The following is an 18,995-nucleotide window of genomic DNA, read 5'->3' as shown; positions in this document are numbered from 1 at the left end:
GGATAACCCCTTATTCTAGGTAACTGTTTTAGCAGGCAGTTGAGGGACCAAGAGCTGCTGGGCTGCTGTTAGTGTTGTGCTGCAAGAGAAGCTGAGCCCAGCACTTTTTGGAAAGTGACTGGAGCTGCCAGTAAGTTGCAAGTTTTTGTTGTGTAAGAGAACAGTTGTCCAAATAAGCCAGGGGCCTGCGGGCTGCTTGGCTGTTGGCATCTGCCAGGGTGAAATGGGAACGTGGGAGCTGAATGTGTGACCAGGCACAAAGAAGAGGTAGATGTCTAAGCTACTAGTTCCCCTCGTTTAAAGATCTCCTTTTATTGTCTGTGTTCTTGAAACCGAAGATTTAGAGGAACCCTGCTATGATTTCTTTTGTGAGGAAATAAAAACATTTATATTACACAACCTGTGGCTTGATGTCCATCAAGCAAACTTCATAACTGATTTGGGGTTAGAAACTACTTTAGTTTTCAGGTTCCAGCTGCAATGTGCCATAGTGTTTTTACAAGTCAGCACTGAAAATAATTACCTTGTGTCCTTCTGAATATAATATTTGTCAAAAAAGGGCCACAAAGCATTTTTGCATTTTTTTCTGCTACCGGTCTGTGTAACACAGGTTCAGGATTGGATTAAGGGCTGTTGTACATAGTGGTTTTGTTCTACAGCTGCAGAATTATATTGCATCAGAAGTTTGCATGGAGTTTGTTGCTTCTCTGGTTTATTCCAGTCACCAGGGAGGCAATAGTTTGAAAGTGTTTAGGAAGAAGAGGAAGAGAGGTTATCAGACACATTTTAAAGAAGAGCTTTCTCGCTGGTAAATCTTCACCCAGTCTTAGATATGTGCATTCAGATCAGAGAAATAGTAATTGAGTCATCTTCTAGAAGTATTAATAAATATGTATGTAGAAATGTATGTAGCAAGGATAATACCCTGTTCTAAAATACACAAATATGTATGGGACTCAAGGCGAACTTGTTTGAACATGCACTTTATCTGAGCAAAAAATTATGCTGTGGAACTAAAGGGTTAATCATAATCATATGCTAGAAAGCTTAGGTACTGATTTAATCTGTTTTATTAGCAAGCTTTTTTCTTGCAAGTCAGAAAATCTAAATCCTTTAGCAAGAAAATAAATTAGAGAATACATTTCTGGAACCACAATATTTTGTGCAGTGCATGTTATTGTAAAGGCTACGGCTCTGACCAGACATCTTCAGACATCAAACTGCTGCATCTCTCTGATGAGCTGTCTGATGAACATATTGATGTGTGATCTGACTATTTCCCTCTGATGTGCAATTTCCCTTTCCTAAATTAAATAATTTAAAAGCACTGAAGAGCTATTCCTTTTACCTCTGATGTTGCTGATGTCTTAGAGTCTGTTCATAATAAGTTGTAAACAAATTATAGACCCCTGCCTGTTAAGAATGTCCTGACTTGATCAGTGAATTCTCAGGCATGTTTGCTTAATACTCCATATAACCCATGAGAATCTGACAGAACGTTGTTCTGTGTCTGTTAGAAAAGTGGAAAGAAATTTTAATACCAGCTGGGTCTGAGCAGCTAGATAGCATGCAGAGGTACTGCTGGCCAATCTAGGATAAAAGTTTATTTCAGTAATGTCTGCGAGTTCAGAAGGTTCAGGTACTGTGTCACTTTTTAAAGGAAAAGCACTACATTTATGCAGTGGGCTAACTTTATTACTTTACATTGGGTCTCTTATACTTGACCTACAATATATCCAAAATTTGAAAAGATGATGGGGGGGGGTTAGATTTTGCAATTTGACTCTGAAATTAAAAACAGTTTTGTCTTTTTATATGCTAAACAATGATATTGCTTGTTACACAGACTAACTACCTCTTGCAAAAAAATAAACATGTATTTGCTGTATCATCAAACCCATTATTTCACTTATGGTATACAGCTCCTCCTGGCCTGCATTTCTATCTGGCGTTTCTCTGGTCCCCTCACCATGGCAACCGAAAGCTTCAAAACCACTTAAAAAGAAAAAAAAAACAAAAACCAACGTGCAGTTATAGTGCATGAAGGGTGAGCAGTCAGTTCAGCATTGAGGAGCTGCATGAGCACAGAGCAGGGAGAAACTCCCCGCAGCCCTCCTGGGGCAGCCAGGGAAGGTGTCGGGTGTTCCTGCGGGCAGGCAGCAGTGCCAGTGCTGCTGCCAGTGGTGAGACCGTGTGAAACAATGATCTAACCAGCAGGAAAGCTAACTCCAGGCTTTAGCTAACAGAACTGTGTCACTTGACAGGGAATTAGGATTGCTGCTTGAACTGCCTTGGGGAATACGTTACATCTCCTTTATATCACTGTATCTTAAGAGAAGCTACAGGTCAGCGTGGAGATCAAAGAGTGTGAATTTATTTAACTTATACATAATATATGTTTGTATAAAATATGTTTCATTGGTTTACTGATGGAAGAAGAAGTTTGAATAGTCGTATTGGTGTGTAAAGTGGTGAGCTGAACAGCTGACACATGTAAACATAAAAATGCTTTGTTATCGGAGTTTAAATGCCTGATTCATGTTTTGAATTTACCAGTTGAAATTTCACGTGGCTGGCTGAGACCCACTGAACGTGCACTTGCCATTTTTACATACAAAACACAGTTATTTAGGCTTTGTTTCTTGTTGAGTGGTTTGCTGGCAGGATCTCATCATGCTTTCCTTCAATTTCATGTTGGATAAAGAGAGCGCCGACTGATCCATCATGGCTCTGCAGGGCATTTGGGGACATTCTGGCTCAGTGCTGCCATTACAGGTCTAGCCATCCAGATTGCAAAATCACAGTGGGTTTTTTTATGCTGAGGATAAAAAAGTACTTCTCTTCTGTGTCTCTCTTCCTGCCTCGTACACGCACACACACACCTCCCTGCCTACTGTGCTGGCTGGTCTCGCCTGAAACGGTGGGTAGGTGAGTCCTGCTTAGCAGCTCCTCTCTTCAGATACCTGCCTTAGCATGCAGGGTGCAGGCAGATTTTTCTCCTCAAAAAACAAGCAAACCCTCCCACACTTGAGATTGTTGTGTTGGTTTGTTTTTTTTTTTTTCTGGCTAGGTTATTTTCAAACTATCAGGACAGAGATGAAGGATGGTTTGATTTATTTTTCCCCCAGCTTTTCCAGTTGTCTAGATGACTTTATTTTGTATCAAGTGAACACACAGTATTTTTGCAACACTGCTCCCTTTTGGGACAGTTTATTTTCTTACAATATCAAAGTCCCTTCAGTTCCTTACATGTTTCAGCTTCCGCTGCTCTTCTGCCTAGAGTTCAGAAGTTCAGAAACCTTTCAGATCCTTCAGGAGAGGGAGGAAGGCCAAGAAAGGCTCACAACTTTATACATCCCCTGGGGACCTCCTTGCTGGGCAGGCCACTGGCACTGCACTGCAGCTCCCTCCTCTGGCTGCAGTCTTCTCTGACATCTTCCTGACTTCCTGCTGGGGAGTCGTGACCCGTCTCTCATCATAACAGCTTATTTAATCACATGCTTTCATCAGACAACCTGTGCAGTATTTCGTTCGTGGGGAGAGATGAGCATCTCACCTTGGCACATCATTTAAGACAGGCCTCAAAATGTCCCTTAAAGATCCTCTCTGAGCCATGACAATATCCTGCTGAGGCCAGGGCAGACCAGGGGGTCAGGCAAGTTCAGCATTTCAAGTGAGGTGGAATTTGTTTTCAGTGTAATGCTGTCTTAAGTAAAGGCCATCCACTAGATCTGTATGAGAAACCATCTGCAACAGTGCAGGGTCAATTCATACCCATGTCCTACACCACAAGTGCAGTTGTGAGGTTTGTGCTGTTCCCTGCTTCCCTACATTAAAGATGAGTTACCTTTTGCTCCTTATTTCCATATTGCTGCTTTCCACTTAGTTTGAACTGTGGTTTTAATTAGTTATAAATGTTTCCAAACATTTAGATATAATAGTTTCCAAATACAATTCTTTTTTTTCCATCCATATTTCTAATCTTCCTATTGTTTGATAACTGCTTGCTTTTAGGTTTGTGCTGTCTTGGGGGGTGTCTGTTGTACTTTCTACACCATGTTCTTTAGATTATTCAAATTCTTAAACATTCAGATCCATCCTCCTTTGCCCAGCAACTTTCCTGTGGTCCTACCTATATGTATTTGAAATTACTAATTGTAAATAACACTCTGAATTAATTCTGTAGGAAAGTGCTAGGGAGATAGAAAATAAAACACACTGTAAAGAAACCCACCATTATTCTTTCACTGCACTTGTAAATTCTGTCCAATTGAGTCATCAAATTGGTCTGGTGAGAACAGGAAGAGGGGGTTTCCATTGCAGTACAAGTAATGAATAACAATTAAAAGGACCTAGCTGAGCTGTATAAATTTTTACGTCTTAGGAAGTCTTAGAAAGTCATGACTTGATGACTTTCCTCCCTGGCTGCATCCAAAATTCCCTGTGAGAGCTTTGCCTGTCGTCTCTCCCACTGCATCACCACCATATGTGCTCCCACTCTCCCTGCTGCTGTTTACTGGAAAAACAGTTAGTTATATTTGGAACTGTGTGAGACCCCTGACAAGCTGAAATTTTATTTCTTCTAGCATTTTAAATTTCAGCTGTATTCCATCTAGCAAGATGCATAGCATGGATTTACTCCAGGAGAAAACACGAGGGAGGGACCCAGACCCACCCCCTATCCCCCCCCATTCACGGCAGCAGTTGTGTGAGCGTGGAGGTTGCTGGCGCTGGGGCTTTGGGAGCTGGGTGTGCTGAAGTTGGGCTTTGCAAAGGAGTTCAGTGCTTCAGGTTTTGCTTTAATCATAGGGTATTTCTAGGCTGCTTATCACAGGAGTAAACACGGCGTTTCAGCTCACGGAGGCAAGCTGGTGTGTACCAGGTTAGAGGAGCTGGAAAAACCAGCACAGGCTGAGCCCTGTGTGGGACCAACCTGCTGCCTCTTGAGCTGTGGAATCCAACCCAGGTTCCACCTGCTTCACTACGAGTGAAGAGATTATTATAACTTTACCTAATTCTCCATAGTTATTACTGAGCCTATTTCTTTCTCTCTTAACACAGAAGCCCCACCTTTTTTCTTTTTCTTTTTTTTTTTTTTTTTCATAGCTTTAACAAACACGTTTTGTGGCTCTTATCTTCTCCCCACCAGCCTTAACTCACTGGCGGTTTTTTTTTGTGGCCAACTCCACCCTTTTCTACTTAGGGCACCAGTTGTTTGTTTCTGAGCTCCAGTCTTGAAACAGCCTGTTTTGGAGCCGTATCGGCTGTTTCAGTGAAGGTTTTCCTCTCCACAGGCAGCTGCATTTACAGCACAGGAGTTAAAATTAACATCTCTCTGCTCTCAAGAACAAAATACCAGTTAAGTTGTGAAACTTGGTGGCGGTGATTTGGCTTAAAGACTTTGTGTGGGTGCATTTATATGAGGATAAGTTGAATTGGTACCTTTTTTACAAATGGTTTAAGATATGTAAACGCTGATAAAAAATGGGCAAAAGTGTAAATTAATTGAAGGGGTTTCTTGTATTATTCTGCAGCTTTTAGGCTGACAGCAATGCTTCTGTTAAATGTAGAGACTTCACACCTTTTCTAGCCTACGTTTCTGTAGACTGACATGAAACTGTTTGGATCTTAACTGTAATTAATCCTGATGTGAGCACATTCTTTCTCCTCTTAAAGGTTTGTGATGGTGTGGAGCATTTGTAGATTACCTCTATGCTGTTGTTTTCTCTATTTACTGGGATTTTTTTTTCTTATTTTATTTCTACTACTTTTGAGTACATAAGGACTACATGGAGAAATCAATGGTCAACAAACAAGAAACAGAATAGAAAGGTAGTAAAAAATATTTGTGAGTGTGCATACTTTTTAATATCCTCTGAGAGCTGACTACCAAGGTGAAGACTTTAATACTAAAATTTTCTAGTAGTGTTATTATTCTGTGCTACATATAGATGTGTATACATGCAAAATAGGTTATTCTAGCAGGTTGGTTATTCTAGTTTTTCTGCTTATGTTGACTGAAAAATACCGGTTGTCACCTGGTAGATGCAAATGTTGACTTGATTCTTAAAAGCACCAGTTTGCACTGTCAGCTCATACTTAGACTCTCCTGAAAGAAAATGGAAGTAAATGAGTCAGAACTCAGGCTTGTAACTTCACTCTGGAGTTTCAGAGAGTCCTTGTAGGTCTAAGTTGAAAGATTTTTGCGTTTACTGCTTGAGTTTATGATGTGTACTTGGAAGATTATGACAATATTTCTGGAAAAGTATCTTTATGATACTAGAGAGACCTTGAGCTAATCATTCAACTTATGACTCTATCAAGAAAAGTTGAATCTGTTCTGCAGGCTGCAGTCCCATCTAAGCTGGTTTAAAAGAGCTGGCTGGAGTTTTACAGACGGTTTAGAAACAGTGGAGTTTTAGAAACAGGCTGAGCTGCCCAGTATATTTTTCCTGGTGAGTTGTGGGGAAATTAATGTTGCTGTGCAAGGCAGTGGGGTAGCATTCAGCAGGTAGGTGGGATGGAAGCACAGGAGCTGGGCACTGCCAACTCAGAGCAGTCAGTTCAGCTGCTGGCAGGTCTGGCTGTGCAGGGGGTGCTGTTGTTCATGGTGTGTGTGCAAAACTATGTTTTCCTGTGGTATAACTTGGTGCAGTTCAGCTCCCTGCAGTTTTAAAGAGAATGACCTCAGCTGACAGTAGTGGAAGGGAAGTTTGCAGCCTGCTGCACACCAAGGGCAGGCTGTTGGCTTAGGTGGCTGTCTGCTTCCAGCTGAAGAGAAGCTGTACTGAGCATCCTCCTAGCTGTGCATCTTCTATGAAGCGTTGCTTTGCCTGCTTTCCATAGCTGCCATGGGCCCAGTTTTCATACCACTAGCTGTTTTCTATGCAAACTTGCAGGATGCTTGTATTGATGTTACAGCACAAACAAGGGGACACTGGACCTTGGCTAGGCAGATGAGCTCAATGAAGACAGAAGGATGCTTGTGCAAACAGAAAGGTGTTCTCAGCTAGGTTGGGGTGGGTTATCCAGGTGGTAGCTTTGCTGTTGCACCAGTGGAGGCACAGGCAGGTTGGCCAAGTCCAGAAGTGGTGCAGCTGTGCTGATGGTGCAGCAGTGTTGACAGCAGCATGGGCAGCCACGAGGTGCTGCGCTGCTCGCTTTGGAACTCAGTACCCCACTGTAAAAAGTCACTGCTCCTATTGTATCATCTTATATCTAAAGTTTTAGTTTTTAAAAAAACAAACCGAAAAAAACGTGTGTAATGAAAGAGCTGAAACTTGCTCTTTATTGAGCAGTTCTGAGCATACACCTGAATAATACTATTTTTCATTTGTTGGACAGTACAGTTTTTCCTTTGTCACCATTTTCTTATTGAATACTACATCTGAAATTACTAGTGACCTTTCCACTTGAAAAAATACCTGCTTTGTGCCAGAGCAGAGTTATTTGTTGTTTTTTTGAAACCATCTCCCTCAAGCATGACTTGTACTTGGGTCACTTGTGGGCACTGCAGTGTAATGCTGTCTATGTATTGGAGTCTCATGAATTAAAGGAAAACCAAACTGCTTGGTCTCCAGGCTGCAGTTAGTTTTCCAGAAGCAGATTCCTGCTCCTGAATGGTTCAGATCCCCAAATTGGAGACTGGCACAGTAGTGGTTTTACAGAAATCAGTGCCATACAGTGAAAGCTCCAATAAATATAATTCATTTAATGGCTAATATTTAAGGTGAGGTGATGTCCTTCATATGAGCCCATGAGGAATTACCAGAAACAGAGGGCAGTTGTGTTAGCACATGTGGGATGGTTATCTAAGGACGTACAGATTCAAGTTTTAAAGGTCTGTAGCAGTGAACAAAAGGTAGTGAAATATTCATGCATGAGTCATGTGTGTGATACAGTGAAGGCTGCAGTCTGCTAGAAAACATTGTTGTGCACTGGCGTGTGTATCAGTTACATACTTTATTTTATGTACTTCATCCCTTCCTCACCTCTGTTTTACAGCTCAACCCAAGCCTCCACATTTGTTCCTTGCCCCAACTCTTACCTATCTGGTTATTCCTCACATTATTTTTAAGGAAAGCTGCTTGTTCACTTTAACAAAATCATTAATACAACACTAAGTTCTCATTTGTAGTAGCCCCAGCAAGCACATAATATTCAACTGTTAGCATCAGAGAGCAAAGCTAAGTTCGAAAGAAGGAAAATAGCATCATCAGAAAGCTGAATAATGAAAAATACAACTAGAAATAAACTATCTTTCTGTCAAAAATGCCTGAAATACATTACACTGCCTTTTTTTCTGCTTAGAGGTAACATTACTCGTATAGGTTTGGTTTTTTTAAAAAAAAAGTCTGAATATGACTAATAGGAGTTTACCATGAATGTTTTTGCAGATCCTTTTTATAGTCCTTGTTGAATTGAAGTGTGAGTGATTTAATATAATACAGATAACTGTTTTTCTCCATCTCCTCCCAAGCAAATACTTCCATAAATTTTGTGAATTCTGTCTTTCCACATGGCCCCTGGGAGACTACAAATGTGCTGTTTCCTTATATACATATTGTAAACAACAGTGAAAGCATTTCAGCCTTGCAGAGTGTGAAATGGCAGAGCCTTCTTGAAGGGGCCTCTTTCAGGAATGTTTATCAAGTATCTTGGAATATCAGAACCAAAAAATAAGTGTTAGTATAGATTTTTTTATTAAATATATTTGCCAGTTGTCTTTGTAATCTTAATAGATTACAGTAACAGAAGGAGAAAGTACCATAAAACCGTAGTCTCATGGTGAAGCATTAGCAGAAAAGCAGGCTAGTGCTGGGCTGGCTGGTGCTTGAGAGTCTGTTTTGTGTGTTTCAGGGGGAGGGATTGTGGGGGGGAAACCTCCTGTAATGTGAGGGATATGATGTGCAAAAGGCCAAGGAAGTACCACTGTTGGTTTACGTTTTTTCACTTTGAGTTACGTTGGCAGAACATAAAGATTGCACCTTTTTTCTGTGCACTGTTTCACTACCAAAATGCTTCCTTCTAGTTGTGTGAAAAATCCTTGTGTCTTGCAGGGGATTGTATAAATCATGTATATCTGAATTTCATTCAAAACCACTTTGGTTGTAGTGAGAGATGCTCAGATTCAGGTACTAACCAACCACAAGGATTTAAACCAGGTTATCATCCGTTTCCTGGTTTTTCAGGTTGCGATTTTCTGTGTGTCCTCCTCATTCCCCTGAGGTACAGCAGCACATTTAACACTCAGTGTTGCACTTGTGTTGTCACTAGGAGTTGTGCTTTCAGTGTGTAAGAAGGTCCTTGCTGCCCAGTGCTCTGGAAGTGAGGCTCTGGGCCTTTCAAAATGAATATCCCAAATTGGTGGAAGCATCTGAGCTCGACCTCCTCCCTGCCATTCTGTGGAAATGATGGTAGGGCCTTGCTGCACCTTAAAGGCATCCTTGAGGGTTAGTGAATCAAGGCTTGTGAAGCACTTGGGTTTACAGTAATGACCTGCCTAGAGAAAATGTTGTCAGATAAATAGTAATTGTCGTCTCAACATAGTATGAGTAGCATGCAAAAAAGGATGTTTTCTCCAAATATTTGCTGTTCTCCACAAAGCCTTATTTGCTTTTCTGGCAATTACTTCCCCATAACTACCTCTCATCAGTTTCTCTTATGGCTCCCAGTACTGATTCACCTCCCATAGCTTTTCTTCTTTTCTCTCAGTCCCAAGTATGTTCCTTTCCTCACTCAGTTTCTTTTTCTTCCCTTTTCACCATCTGCTCTCTTCCCGTGCTGCAAGAGAGAAATCTGACTGCATTCAGGCTAGCAAGAGGTGGTTCAGCTGTTTGGGGGATGCTATGTGCATAGTCTGGTCTCTGTGTAACAGATCATTGTGTAGTCAGTCCATGTGAATTTTTAGAGGCTTTACTTGTGGAATTCTGGCAAGTTTCAGGCGCATATGATCCTGACATAATTACCCTAAGGAAGAGCATGGATGTCTGAAAACTTGGAAATTATAGTTATGGATGCTCAGCTGTCCAACTAAGAGGCCATATCAGGTAGAGGCTTGGGGATGTTTTTAGTGGGTCTTGTAGCACTTGCTCTTTTAGAGCAAGTTGTTGATGAACAGACTGTCATGAGAATGCTGGATTTTACCCAACAAAGTGGGTGTTCCGGAGGGCTGAATTAAAATTCAGTGAAGAATTACATTAGCCATACAGAACTATTTTCTTTTTAAATTGAGAGCAAGTACTCTGCTAAGGAAGGCAAACTGAAAGGAGCAAAGGAAAATAGCCTGGAGTTATACTAGGAGTCAACTGTGTGGTAAAGGCACCCTATGTCTTCCTGGAATGAACCAGCAAGAGCGTTTGCAGTACAGCTCAGCTTGGGTTGTGTGCAGTTTTACATACTGCTGGCTCAGACAAAAGCTGGAAGATACTGCCAAGAAATAATGAGAGGGTTAAAAAAATATAACCTACAAGGAAAGTTTGAAGGAACAGAATTTACTTAGTCTAGAAATGTCAAGACTGAAGTAGTCCTAGGACAGGCATTTGCTGTGGATAGTGGTTAATCTGTCTATCATCTAGAAGGAAAAGGCTTTGTCCACATTGCATAGTATATTAAATTTGATACTGTGAAAACCTTTTTCATTATAGATTCTGCAAGAGTTTATCTCCTGGGGTTGCAAACATTTTCTACAGGAGAAGAGGAAAGGGTTTTTCCCTTTGGGAGAAACAAAGAAATAGAGAGAAGATGAAATCCTGGCGTTCTTTCTACTTTTTGCATGTCTGTGATGCTACTTGAGCATGGATGGGCTCCAATTTTCCAGTTGTTTTTAACTTTATCAAATTTGGATGCATTTTCCAAGGGATTACAAAATTAAAGAATATCCAGCACTAAACACATCTTGATCAAATTTCAAGTACTTCTTCCAACATACGGAGAACTCTTTAATTATTGATAAAAACGTTTTTTATCATTTACAAAAATACTATTTATCTTGCCTTTTCTGGATAGAAGTTAACCCTCTGTGACCAGATTCCTTCCTCCTGCCTCCCAAATTGCCAATACTTAACATATGAAGTTTAGGTCAAATGGTTAAAGTTTGGCAAAGTTCTAAGCAGCTAAAAACAAGGTCTAAAGGGAAGTGTCATGTAACATTAATAACAGGCAAAGCTACCAGCCCCACCTATAATAATCTTATTTCTATCAAAGCCAGGTTTCCTTGATGATTCTCAAATGTTTCTGCAGGCGTTTCGAGAAGATCTGGAATGTCTTATTCAAGAACAGATGAAGAAGGGCAATAACCCCACTGGACTGCTTGCGTTACAGCAGATTGCTGAATACATTACAGCAAGCTCTTTTGCAGGTTTTTCCTCATCTTCACTCAGTAAGTGAATTATACATATAATCACTCTTTTTCTCTTCCATTTCTATTAGCACCAGGCCTTAGCAATGCTGGGATCTCCTCCTTTGAATAATCAAAGTTCTGTCAGAGCTTGCTTCAGCAGCGAAGTAGTACAGGTGGTGGCCTTAAGTTTCCTTTTTTAGGCTTTTTCTCTCAAATTCTTTGATTTTTGTAACGATATCCAAAATGTTTGGAATCTTCACCCTCAGTTTCTCCAATTTGCTAGTAAAATTTTAACTGAGATAGGAAACAAAATGCTGTGCCCCATTACTATTAGCAGTTTAACATGAGCATAAACTGAGATGAGAAATACATTTAGATTGTTTCTTTTTCTACTCTTGCATAGAAATTTTTATTAAAAAAAAAAAAAAAGGGGGAAGGGTGAGAAGAATAGCCTGACAAACTGGATCGTTACACAAACAACTCCCATAGTTAAAAACAGCTTGTAGTGTGAGCTCTAGTTCTAAAGATGTCACTAGGATCTTCCAGCTGACACTCAGGTTCTTCTTTCCAAGTCATGAAGCACTTTACATTAAAGTTGATTTTAGTTCTGTGGGTGGACTTCATATGGGAACTTACAAGCCTGAAGTACAGTGGCAGCTGTCAGCATTCAGTATCTTTTGAGAGTTGGTCCCAAAATAGCTCTTCAGAGTCCCCTTAGCAAAACAAGTGGAAGAGAACAACAGAGACCCCAAATAATCTCATCTCCATGTTTCTAGTTGGTTAGTGAGACTGTGGTTCCAACTGTTGTCTCTGCTGGTTTTGCCCATGGACTCTGACAGGGTGACTAATCTCAAAGTACATACTCTTTTTATTGAAAACCAAATTTTCTTTTACCTTTTCTGGTCCCTGTAAGCAGAGATTGTAGCTCTCAAAGGGATATCATGTGTTCTTGAACCAGGAGAGAGCTCAAAATCCAAATGGTGCTTCAAAGGATATCTGTATTTCACTTCTTTCATGTTTGAAAAAGAAATTAAGAGTTAAATTTGGGATATGGTTCCTATTGTCTTAAAGTAACAGAGGTTTTAGTGAAGACCTTAAAAATCCCAGCAGTGCAGTTCCAGTCTAGTAACCTCTGGTACTGCTCTGCTGACAATTTAAATGCACTGTTTCTGGAAGATCATGGCATAGCTAGAAGTTATTTAATTGTCCAACTGGTCATCGTAATATTTTAAACTGTTTTTCAGGCCATGGAATGATTACACCCATCAATGATCTACCTGGGTTAGATACCTCCTCATTTGTTAAGGGGGAAAAACTTACTCGTTGCAAGTTAGCCAGTTTATATAGATTGGCTGACTTGTTCGGGTGGGCACATCTGCCAAATGCCTATATCACAGTAAGTATTTTAGAGAATAAAAAGTTTTATTTAGAATCCTACCTACTAATTCAAATTAATTTCCCCCCTGAATAATACAAATTCAAAACGAGATCAGTAATCCATTTTCTTCTGCCTTTTGCAGGTAAGAGTAAGCAAAGAACATGACCATATTTTAATCATTCCACGAGGTCTGTCCTTTTCTGAAGCTTCAGCTTCTAATTTGGTACGTGATTTATCTACTGTAATAACCACCAAGGCTCAACCTGTTTTCTTAAAGACTTTTGTGGCTGCTAAAGTGGACCTTAAGCTATAATCGTGCTGTTACTTGTTTTTTAATATTTACCCACCAGATGAAAAGCTGATTAACTGTTTAGATATCAGCATCCTTTATCCTTAGCACTTCTTTTGAGGGTTAGCTTTGCTTTATGTTTGCTTTGTGTTCAGCTTCAGTGGGAAGCAGCAGTTTTGTTTTCCTGTGTGATTAAGCTCTTGAAATTGCTGTTAAACTGAGGCTATCTTTTATAAGCTGACAATATGGTGATACATACAAAATGATTTGGTATGAGTAGCATTAGTAGAATCAGCTCTTATAATTGGGGAAATAAAGTTGAATAATTGTCCCTAGGCCCAACAAAGGAATGGGGTGAAGTCACAAATTGGCATTTAGGTAATGGTAGCTGCTAAATCACACAACTTTTGGTGCAGAAGTTGCCATATTTTCTTCATGTCAGTATGTATCTGTAAAGAAACTACCTCCAGGTGGAAGGGGTATCAGACTGAGGTTGTACCACCAAACACTGCACCACCAAACACAGAACCAAAATACAAACATGAGAACAGGACCTCATGTGGCCTTGCTGTTGTTTTTCGTTGATCCTGTAATTAAGGTTTTAATGTTCTCATGGAATGGAAAATTCCCCATGCATTTAATTTTCTTGCTAGAAATTTCTCAGGCTGAATTTTCTTCATATTTAAAATGTAGGAAATGTTAATGAAATTCCCTTTCGAAAGTCAGAAACAAGGAAAGATCAACTAGACCAAAGAGGAACGTTGGATCAGGGTCTTCACTTCTTCCATGGCTGGACTCCCAATGACAGTCAAGAGCTTGGACAGCAGGATGTTTTATTGATGCACAGATTCATGGCTGCTCTCCTACTGTTTTTTTCATACTCTGATCCCTAAACGTGGGGTGGAAATTTGGTACCAAATAAGAAAGGGAGGATAGTTTGTAGATCACGGCAGTTGTTGCAAGCTTTTTAAACGTTGTTCCTTTGTTTGACTTTTCCAGGTTAAGGTAAACATCCTAGGAGATGTAGTTGACCAGGGAAGTACAACTCTAAGCATTGACAGTGCAGGATTCAGTCCACATGTGGCCATCTACTCCACACGCCCCGACGTCAGATGTGTGATACACATACATACACCTGCAACAGCAGCTGTAAGTCTTTCTCCTAGCATAAAGAGTAAAAGAAAACAGGTTTACCTTATGAACTTACATCACCTTTCTGAATCTGAATCACTGCTCACAGCAGTTGTTGGTTTTTTAACATTGACTCTAGACGTGAAGAAAGGTATGAGGTCATCAAATTAGCAGAGAAAGGGGGCTGGGCCACCACAGTGAAATGGATAGGAATAAACTGATGCTTAGATACAATTGTACTGAGGTTGAGGAGGCTGTAAGATATATAGTTTACACAGGGTTTATTTATAGCATCTTAGACTGTATAACATGCATCTCCATTTTCAAGTGGCTTAATCAGTAGTTATGTTCAGCTTGAATATACCTCACTATTAAAAAGCCATAATTAACATAGAAGTTAAAAATGGTCTGTATAATAATGATAACAATGTAAGGACACTTGAAATAATTTATTTGAGATAAATAGATAACTTATTACTATTTTATATATAAATGTATATATATGTGCATTCCTTGACTACAGATATCTAAAAAAAAAAAAAGGAACGGACAACTTCTTATATTCTAGATTTTGAAGTTACAAATGTGGGAAAGAAGAAAAAAACATGAAGTAGGCTAATGCAGAGAATTAAAAGTGGGTAAAATTGATCAAAATTAAGTTAAAGTTTGTCTTTGTTCTAGCAAAGATACCAAGTACATCCTGCTAGTGCTTGGGTGGTTGAGATGAGGGGTTTTAAGTTTCATTTTTTCCTAATCATTAGTACTTCATTTTCTTGAAAAAGGTTTCATCTATGAAGTGTGGCATCCTTCCCATATCACAAGAGGCTCTGATTCTGGGAGATGTTGCTTATTACAACTACCAGGGTTCTCTTGATGAACAGGAAGAGAGAATTCAGCTTCAGAAAGTCCTTGGACCCAGTTGCAAGGTATTCAACCGCATTCATGCTCTTCATAAATAATTTTCATGTACTGCGCCAGTTTCTACCATTTAACATTAGTGTCTTAATTTACTAGGTGTTAGTCTTGCGAAACCATGGTGTGGTAGCACTAGGAGAGACACTGGAAGAAGCATTCCACTATATTTTCAATGTGCAACTGGCCTGTGAAACACAGGTGAGAGAGAATGTATCTGCATTTCATTTCAAACACACTGTCAAATTACAGATTGCATCTCAGATGGGAAGATCTCTAAAATTTGGGGTTGTGGAATCCAGTAATTATATGCCAGGTCAAAGTTAGAGAAATTGGAATAATCAAGAAACCATAGAGGGAACAGCACAATGCTGTATCATGCTTCCTAGAAGGAGTATCAGTGTTGTTAGGCTCCGAAGGGTACAGGTTTTGTTCCATGCTGTGGAGAGAGAGCTTCATGCAGGGAATCCGCCGGATAATAGATTGGGTGGTACTCGTTGCATGTGGAGTGTGACCGAAGATCTCTTGACATCCAGCTCATTTATCAAAGCTGAATGTTGTGACAAGGAAAGAAGCTTCTCCCTATGATCACAAAGATTTGTAAAACCAAAAAAAAACAATGGGTTTTTGGAGCAGTTGAAGAGGGTAGCCTATTTAAAAATAACTTGAGTCCCAAAATCAGTTGTTCCTGTGTTGACTAAGTTTAACAACCTAGTTAGGTATCTGGGTATTATCTATAACTTGTGGAGAGACACCACTGAAAGTGTCCTCAGCTTCCAAAACTCTTAAGCCCGTTCCCAGAAACTTTATCACTTTGCTCTTACTTGTTCTGCAGTGATCCTGTCCTCCCAAGCAGGCTTCTGGAGCTGCAATTGGCAGTCTCACACTCCTTTCCCTTCCTCCCTTGCCCAACCATTCATTTTGAGTTGCATCACTCATTCATTTGGAAACAATATAAAAACAAAAAATGTTTAGTCTTGTGATGCAGAAAGACCTTTTTAAGCTGCTCTGAAAGCTAGTGTTTGAATTTTTTCCTTTTAAAGTGCAATTATTAGCAGATATTATCATCCTCTCCATAAGAATCACTTGCTAGATTTTATTGCCCTTCTGCATGTAAAAAAACTAGCCTGAGAAGTAACTGCAGCATGTGTTTAAGTGTGTTTCTCCTGTGAATTCAGGCAAGCAGAGAGTCCAAAAGCTTTTCCACAAGTTAAATACACTCATTGATGTATCTAGGTTCATGCATTAGCTGGAGCAGGTGGGATAGACAATCTCCTACTGCTGGATCTGCAGAAGTTCAAGCCTTCCACACACGCTGTGGCAGCAAGTGGAGGAGGAGGAGTTAATATGGCTTCACAACAGAAATGGAAAGTTGGGGAGCAAGAGTTTGAAGCACTAATGCGGATGCTGGACAACCTGGTGAGAGCACGTTGGTGGCATTGTCTATAGAGTCTCTTTAAGCTTCTGAGGGTGTAGGATTAGCTTTTGTACAGCAAATTATTTGTTCTGGTTTCTTTGTGAGTTTGAAAATGAAGACTGAATAACTTTTATTGTGTATGAAATCTGCTTGGTTTACTTTTTATTATGTCAGTGTATCTGAGCAGTATTCTGAACTTAATTTGAACTTAAATTTTGTCCAACTCATCCCACAAACATACTTGCTTTTTATCATCACTTCATAGTAAAAATTGTTTTAGTTGCCACCTAGTAAACAGACATAGAAGATTCCCTCTATATTGTGTTATTTAATTCATATTAGGAAATAAGGTTATAGTTTATGATTTTTTTGAAATGTCTGTTTCACTGCACTGCAACTTCTGGAACAGCCTTCAATACAAATTGAGTAGGGGATGGGGGACTGCCAAGAACCACTATGTGCAGTTGTGCAAGACATTAAATGTCCTCATGAAACCTACCTAGGTCATACTCTGGGCAGGGGGTCATTGGGTGGTCACACATTCACAGAGGTGGGAGGAAGATGCAGTGTGAGTGGGGTCTTGTCCAACTGCTGCTGTACTCTGCTTTAAATGTGTCTCTTGACTGTTGGTAGGTATGAATGACAACTGGTCTGTTCTCTGAAGAGCTCAGTGGGCCTGTTCAGTGCATACAGGGCAGTGCAAAACTTCCATTACTTCTCTGGATACCTTTTTCTGATATTTATTTTTTTTTAATATTTTTTTTCTCCTTTTCCTCCTCCATAGGGATACAGAACTGGCTATGCTTATAGGCAACCATTAGTCAGGGAAAAACCCAGACATAAGAGCGACGTTGAGATCCCAGCCACTGTGACTGCCTTTTCCTTTGAAGATGATACAGTCCCACTTTCCCCCCTGAAATTCCTGGCACAAAGGCAACAGAGGGAAAAGACAAGATGGCTGAACTCTCCAAACACGTACTTGAAAGTTAATGTGCCTGAGGAGTCCTGGAATGGGGAAACTAGTCCCAGGACTAAGATCACGGTAGGCAAATATTTTAGGCAGTCACTTAGTTTTTGCACTACTAATGTTACACAGTTTATATGAGGAAATATTTAACAGAATTAGCAAATGAGTGTATCAAGCAAATAAAAATAGACTCTGAGGAAACTTAATAACATTAAAATAAAGGAGCTCTGGAGAATTGGGGCTTAGCTGTTTGGAAGAGTAACAGTTTATGATAAAATGTAATAAGTATTTCCCTTTTGTTACTAGTTCTGCTGATTGCTGAAGTAGAAAAGTTTTTCTACCATATCTTTTTGTGCTATTAATTATCCAACAAACATAGTAAGGTTTTAAATCACTCATGGATTGTTTTCTTCTCTAAACAAGGGGGACACGAGCTCTAATTCATCTCTAACTGCCTGTTTCCTGTTTTTGTGAGCCTGCTGAAAACAGACTTCAAAGAGTCTGTTCATGCTACTACTCTTAACGATGATCAGAATTTTTCCCCTCCTTCAGCTCACCAAAATGCTTCCACTGTGGTTCCAGCCTGGAGAGAGGTGGCTCTCCTGGGACTGAAGCACGTTGCTTGCCATCAGGCTCTAATTGTAAAAGCATCAGCTCCTCCTGCTGGCAGGCTGGCGAGGTTCTGAACTTAAGTGTGGGAGAAGCACCCTCAGCCACTGATGTAAAACGCTGCTTACAAGGGAAAAAAACTACAGACAAAGTGTGGGGTTAGCACAGGTGGAAACTGATTGTATGAACAAGGGCTCTGCAGCTGGTGGATCTATGTGCCAGTTACTAGGACACAGGATGCTTTCTAAATATGACTGTATTAGTACACAGTACTGTGTTTTTCAGGGTTGTATTTCAGAGTTGATAAAAACTAATCTTGATTATATGTGTTCAAGGAAACTTACATGCTCTTGTACAACATACAGCTTTCTAAGGAGTTGGGATTATTTTGTGGGTATCATGTGGAACTGAGAATAAAGTCAGACAGTCCTTTCTTTATATATCTTCTTTAACACTGAGAATTGTTGCTCCCCATCGCACTACTGGGGTTTTTAGCTTCTTTTCTCTTTTTCTTGAAGTGGATGAAAGCTGATGATTCCTCCAAGACTAGTGGAGGAACACCAATCAAGATTGAAGACCCAAACCAATTTGTTCCTCTAAACACAAACCCAAGTGAAGTGTTGGAAAAGAGAAATAAGGTAAGAGAAGAGTAATGAAGAAAATTGTAACATTTCCAGATAAAATCATACGTTCAAGTAATGATTCAAGCAGTAAAATGAGTATTTTCAAGTGTTCTGATTTTACTAAGAAGTTTCTTCCATTGGATAGGATTTTTAGCACTGAAAAGCTTGGATTTAAATGTGTGATATATGTGAAGTCTGTAGATACATATACAAAATATATAAATTTGGAAGGCAGTAGTTTGAAGGATGAGTATTAACTCTGGATATGATAGGTTGGAACTGGTGTAGTCCCTGCTCTTCAGCATTATATTTAGTGGATAATTAGGTG

The 18,995-nt window shown here is 39.9% G+C and overlaps 1 protein-coding gene across 5 annotated transcripts in view; it reads left to right on the top strand.

The window, feature by feature from the left end:
* The window catches only part of ADD3 (adducin 3), a 96,142-nt gene that overhangs the window by 70,672 nt on the left and 6,475 nt on the right, over window positions 1–18,995 (top strand). For all 5 annotated transcript variants that reach the window (XM_051619914.1, XM_051619909.1, XM_051619911.1 and 2 more), the window contains 9 exons: window positions 11,242–11,380; window positions 12,586–12,737; window positions 12,862–12,942; window positions 14,008–14,157; window positions 14,922–15,065; window positions 15,154–15,252; window positions 16,288–16,470; window positions 17,253–17,510; window positions 18,563–18,682. In XM_051619914.1, the coding sequence (XP_051475874.1) occupies window positions 11,242–11,380; window positions 12,586–12,737; window positions 12,862–12,942; window positions 14,008–14,157; window positions 14,922–15,065; window positions 15,154–15,252; window positions 16,288–16,470; window positions 17,253–17,510; window positions 18,563–18,682 (1,326 nt within the window). The remainder of the gene's footprint in view (window positions 1–11,241; window positions 11,381–12,585; window positions 12,738–12,861; window positions 12,943–14,007; window positions 14,158–14,921; window positions 15,066–15,153; window positions 15,253–16,287; window positions 16,471–17,252; window positions 17,511–18,562; window positions 18,683–18,995) is intronic.

The sequence above is a fragment of the Apus apus genome, chromosome 4 (assembly GCF_020740795.1).
Source record: "Apus apus isolate bApuApu2 chromosome 4, bApuApu2.pri.cur, whole genome shotgun sequence".
Classification (NCBI taxonomy): domain Eukaryota; kingdom Metazoa; phylum Chordata; class Aves; order Apodiformes; family Apodidae; genus Apus; species Apus apus.
This window is presented reverse-complemented; position numbering and strand designations above follow the sequence as displayed.